The sequence below is a fragment of the Lathyrus oleraceus genome, chromosome 6, assembly GCF_024323335.1.
Source record: "Lathyrus oleraceus cultivar Zhongwan6 chromosome 6, CAAS_Psat_ZW6_1.0, whole genome shotgun sequence".
NCBI lineage: Eukaryota > Viridiplantae > Streptophyta > Magnoliopsida > Fabales > Fabaceae > Lathyrus > Lathyrus oleraceus.
The window spans coordinates 409,106,763-409,112,760 of NC_066584.1; the positions used below are offsets into that span (position 1 = coordinate 409,106,763).

General features: G+C 42.4%; 1 protein-coding gene across 1 annotated transcript; it reads left to right on the plus strand.

Annotated features, from left to right (window-relative positions):
- Positions 1-1,033: 1,033 nt before the first annotated feature.
- LOC127095895 (uncharacterized) lies at positions 1,034-1,603 on the plus strand. The gene has a single exon (XM_051034520.1). It carries the CDS (start codon positions 1,034-1,036, stop codon positions 1,601-1,603), a length of 570 nt encoding a protein of 189 aa, XP_050890477.1.
- The last annotated feature ends 4,395 nt before the right edge of the window (positions 1,604-5,998 follow it).

Sequence of the window (5,998 nt, forward strand, 5' to 3'; positions counted from 1 at the left end):
CTTTAAAGAATCAAGAAACCCTAATTGAAGCTCATACCCTCAGATGGTTGATAATCAATTCATAGAGACCCTCAGACTTGAATCATGTAACTTCTCCATCTTTTGAAAAGACTTTGGAGGATGATCTTCTTATTTTCATATGATATGCAAAATGCAATGCCTAATGCTCTAAGCATGAAATGCAATGTGTCAAACTAGTCTCAAGAAGCGGAGGGCAAATTTTGAGGTGTTACACTTCAAGATCAAGCTGCACTGAAGAATTAGATTGGATCAAACATTGAAAAGCTGCACTTCAAAGGTTGATTCTCCAACTGTTTTCCTTTGAATCTCCCTTATTATAGTGCATTGCTTGGTTTGGTTGGTACCTCTGAAGTCCTCATATGAGAGGCAATTGATTTGTGCTTTTAATTTTGTGAATTGAGCAAAGTCAGATTGAGTACCTTGTTTTTCCATCTCAGATTTCTCCTTCTATGAGAGTCTTGAGCAAAAACTAAGGTCACAGGGGTGATGTACATCACCCTAGCTTTCGAATGGTATGTGGATCGCATGCTATGGTTGAGGTTTGAAAACCTGCAACTGGTAGCCGGAACTGGCCTTCTCACCGGAGAAGACGGTGGTTTCCACCACCGTCCTCACGCATCCAAGCCTCAGCCATTGGATCTATGTTTCCAGATCTAATCTCAGCGCTTCATTGTTATGACTTTCTTTTAATCCATATGCCACGCTGTTGACTAGGGTGTTCCATGAGCGCGCGCTTCTCATCCACCAGATCAGCCACGTCAATTTATGAAGTGGATCTGACGCCTCTGGATTTTTTCTATTTTTAATTTCTGTTTTAATTTTCTTTTATTCCAATTAGTTTTAAAAATGTTCCAATAATGAAGCAGAGTACGAGGCCCTAATAATTGGTCTTAGAATCCTGAAAGAATTAGGAGCCAGTAAAATAGAGGTGAGAGAAGATTCAGAATTGGTAATTAATCAAGTCACACGAGAATACAAGTGCATTAAAGAAACTTTGCTGAGATATTTCATGATGGTAACACAACTATTGGAGTACTTCGAGATCGTCGACATTACGCATGTGCCAAGGAATGAGAACCAAGAAGCCAACGATCTAGCCCAGATCACTTTTGGGTACAAGATCTTGAAGTCAAGACTCCAGAAAATTATCCAGGGACAAGAAAAGATGGTGTCGGACGTACCACCACCACTTAGTGCGAACATCCAAGAGGCGAAGGGAAAAGATAACCTCGACGGAAGTGTCAGCTACTATGAAGGTTTCGACGACGAGCGCCTCGAAGATTTTGAGTTTGAAAATTTTTGGAGACACGAAGTTTTCGCTGTTGGCAATTCATCACCATCATATTGGAGAAAACCAATTTTGGAGTACTTAGAGAATCCAGTCGGAAGTACTAACAGGAAAATCAAGTACAGGGCCTTGAGCTATGTACTGCTGAGAAATGAATTATTGAAGAAAACTCCAGGGGGAATATTGCTTAAGTGTCTGGGAAGTACAGAAGCATACTTGGCCATATCTGAAGTACACAAAAGAGCATGTGGTGCACACCAAGCAGGCCATAAGATGAAATGGCTACTGTTCTGACAAGGCATTTATTGACCCAGTATGTTGAAGGATTGTATCGAGTTCACCAAAGGATGCCAAGAATGCCAAACGCATATGAGCGTCCAACACGTACCAGCAAGTGAGATGCATTCAGTTATCAAGTTGTGGCCCTTTAGGGGATGGGCATTAGATGTCATTGGTGAGATTCGGTCGGCCTCATCGAAGAAACAAAAGTTTATCCTGCACGGAATAGACTACTTTACAAAATGGATCGAAGTTATCCTTATTGTAGAAGTAGATCACGAGGTCGTGATCCAATTCATTCAAAAGCACATCATATATAGATTTGGCATCCCTGAAACCATTACCACAGACCAAGGTTCGGCTTTTGTGGGGAAAAAGATGCAAGAATTTACCGTCGAAACAAGTTTCAGGTTGGTCACTTCCACACCTTATTATGCACAAGCAAATGGCCAAGTCGAAGCAGCCAACAAGGTAGTAATAGGTCTAGTCAGAAAACATGTCGCCAAAAAGCTAAAAAATTGGCACAAGACTTTGGACCAAATCCTATGGGCCTGTCGAACATCCTCAAAAGAGGCAAAAAATTCGACGCCTTTTCGTCTGACATTGGGCACGATGCTATGTTACCAATAGAGATTTGTTTACAGTTAGTCAGGGTGCAACACCATAAAGATATTTAGTTGGGATGATATTGGGAGTTGATGTCTGACGAATTGGCTGATTTAGACAAATAGAGATTGGTCACGATGGAAGTATTGATACGACAGAAAGAGTGTGTGGCCAAAGTGTACAACAGAAGGGTTAAAACAAAAACCTTTGCAGTAGATGATTACGTTTGGAAAGTAATTTTGCCTATGGATCGAAGAGATCGAGCCTTAGGAAAATGGTCTCCAAAATGGGAAGTACCATTTCAAGTAATCTGAACGTTTACTAACAACGCCTTTAAGATTCAGGAACTAGGCATGGATCGAAGGGTCTTAATGGGAAATGGGAAATATTTGAAGAAATATAAACCTATGCTACAAGAGATTCAGGTCCAAACATAACGAAAATATTCATTAGTTTGTTTAAATAGCCTGAAAGGCATTACAAAAAATGGTCGACCAACCTTAAAAAACCAATACAAAGAGAAATTCAGGCGGGAAATCTAGATTTGAAATCCTCAAAGGAGGTCATCTTGTGACCAATTCGACTATCTAGAAAATAATTCTTCCCTTGTAGCTACTTGATGCTAGCCTCGATTTTGAGGTCCTTTTCGCCATGAGAGATCCCCTTCAGAACGTCGCGGTCGACGACTTCTTGTGCAGGAAGCTCTTCATCCGTCTCTAAGGAAGCCTTTTGCGCTTCCACCTCAACAATTTTCTTATTAAGTTTGGCTATCTGCGCTTGGTAGTCCAGAAATTGCTGGTCGAAGGTCTTTTGTTGGCAAAGGCGCTCCTTTTTCTTGGCTTCAAAGTCATTAAGTTTTTTCTCGCATGCTTCACTGAAATCCCACTCAAGCCTCATTTCGTTGAGCTTCATTTTGATTTGAAAGTCAACATTCTGACGAAGGTTAAGGTCCTTGACCATTTGGGTAAAGAAAGCCTCAAACTCGACAAAATATGTGACAATCGAGTCAGAAAGCTCATGAAGTGCAAGTGCGTCAAGGAGCTTGAAGATGTCACGGGCTAAACCTTCTTCTTCATCAAGGACGATTAAAAACTCATGCTCGAATAGTAGGTCTTTCAATTATTGGAGTGTAAGAGTGGAGGCAGCATTCATCTCCGACGAAGGAGCCATAGTTGAAGACGAAGGTTGCGCCTCGGTCGAAAGCTGACGAAGTTGTTGTAGTTTCCTTAGAGCCTCCACTGGATTCTGTTGCTTGATGGCTAAGATCTCGTTCGAAGTCAGAATGTCAGTAGAGATCCTTTCGTCAACGAAATTTGGAAGATCTTAAGTTGGTTGAGAAACGGGATTCTGTTGGATTTCAGGCGAGACACTTTGAAACTCAGTTTGTTTTTGTGGGCTCAAGATAACCCCGACAGTTTTATTGTCAGCCCTCTCTTCTACCACAGGTTTGGTCGAAGTCAAATCGGTCATGCGTCCCTGGGGTATAAAGGATTATAACTCACATCGAAAATAAGCTCACAAGTTGGTGGAAAGTAAAGAAGGACGAATACTTGAGGGAACACATAAGGCAGAGAAACAGGAGAAGTCATGTCTGGATCACGAGGGGAAAAAGACCTCTTCAAGGTCATTTGGGATTGCATGGTTCGCAATCGAAGAAGCCACCTTCAAAGGGGTATTTTTAGCCTGAACTTTCCTCCTTCATATTGGAGTAGGACGAGTTGTTGGTGGTACCTTCAACATTGGGAAGATGTGCGAATGCACACTGCCGTCGAACTCCTCGTTGTCGACCAAAGGGACCTCTTTCCTGAACCTGGATGATAAGACAAGTAAGAAGGTGATGAAACTGTTAAAATAGAAAGCCTTTTGAGGACGTTGATACTAAGTACCTTTGGTTTTGGAGTCGATGGCGCCCATTGCTTCTTCGAGGGCTTGGCCAAGGCTGGTTCAGATGGGGGGACCCTTTTTCGACCCTAACAACAGAAACGTTTAGTTTTTTACATTTGTAGTGAAAGAATAGCATTTACCTTTCTTGGGGCTTCATCGACGTTGTTAGTTTGGATTGTGGTGTCAGGAGCATTGATAGACGGTGGTGGAGGCGGTATATCACCGGAGAAGGTGGAAAAGGCATCAATCATATTCTGGAGAAAGAAATCACTGGAAAAAGCGTGACATTGGTAGATAGCCCACCATTCTTCAAAATCAGATGTTGTTAAAAAGGACTGTTAAAACTTGAACACGGGAAGTTCATAATGTTGAGCGGACTTGCAGAAACGAAGGCAGGCTTTATGGTCATCAGAATTTAATGATCGACCAGACCATACAATGTCGGTCACGTGTGATACTAAAGGCTTCGGGACCATTTGACTTAGCCCAAACTGGTGAGCCACCAAATTGGGTTGATAACTCATAAAACTGTATCCCTTCGACCCCGCTTCAATTCTGAAAGATAGTAGCATAGGAATCAAAAACGTTCTCCATACGGAATTCGATTATGTTGCGGCCTGAGGAGAGTCACATGGGAAGGGATATTTAAACCATTTTGGGCCGAAGATTCAATCCGCGAATGGGGCCATGCCAGGGGCAAACTTATCGGACTCAATAAACATATTCAAGTACTTCATAAAGAGGTGTTTGTTGGGAGTTTCTTGACATGTTATCAAAGTTAACCTTGCCCCTTCGATCGGTCGATCCTCATTCAACCGAAGGATGCATTCCGACACTAGATAGCCTGGTTAATATTCGAAAGTGGCATTTAACCAGTGTTGTAAAAGCCACATATGACCCGACAAATTCAGGGCCTTGGGGGTACTATGGAGAAATTGTAGTTTCAAGATTGCAAGCCCCAAAGATTGATACAAGGAGGCTAGTAGCAGCTTACCCAAAGAGACTTGTCGACCCTCGTGAATTTGGATCTCCAGATTGATATAACTTTTGGCTATCCATAAGGAGTTGGGACATAATATGTAATACGAAAGCCATGGTGTGAGGAAAGCGATATGTTTTTCGTCTGATACTTTGACGGAATCTTTGTTGTGATGGTCATCAATGTCATTTTGATGACTGGCTCGACCAAACGAGAAAGTGTTTTCCCTCGGAAGTGTGGGGTCAAAGGTATCTCCCAACGGCAATAGACCAGTATTGGTTACCACATCGAAGAGTTTGGACGTCAGCATCCCACATGGAAGTTGGAAGGTGTTGGTCGAACCCTCCCAGAAGTACATAGAGGCCAGCAACATGCAAGGATTGATGCGGTGGGCATACCTAGAGATTTGGATGGCGTTGAAGATCCCTGCACTCCTCCACTGATCTTGGCGTTTCCTTTGGACTTTGTTAAGCTACGCCAAATATTATTTACTACCCGGAGTAGGCATAGATCTGAAGACTCTGGCTTTGGAATCCATAAACCTAACGTCGATAACTCCGACCTTGTCGAAGGAGGGAGGAGCAGTAGGACCATAACTAGGGAAGAATCATTGGACTGCTTTTGGTGTGGACTTTGGGTCTGCAAGAGGCCCATGAAACGCAACTAATTTCTTGTCAACGACAAAAGGAATAAGCATTTAGTATTTCTAGATTTTCGTCATCGCTTCATCAGAAGAAGCAGGTTAAGGGGTGCGTTTTATGCTTTCTATTGCGTTGAGTTGAAAGGCAATAGGGTTGTCACCAATTTGAAAGAGCTTGCGCCTTTGGCGCGGGTCGAAGAATCCATTATCAAGAAGGTTGAAGCAAATATTGTGAAATTGAGGTTGTTGTGAAGGTTGCTGAAGAAAAATGCAGAAGAAATATGCAGAAGAAGTATGCAGA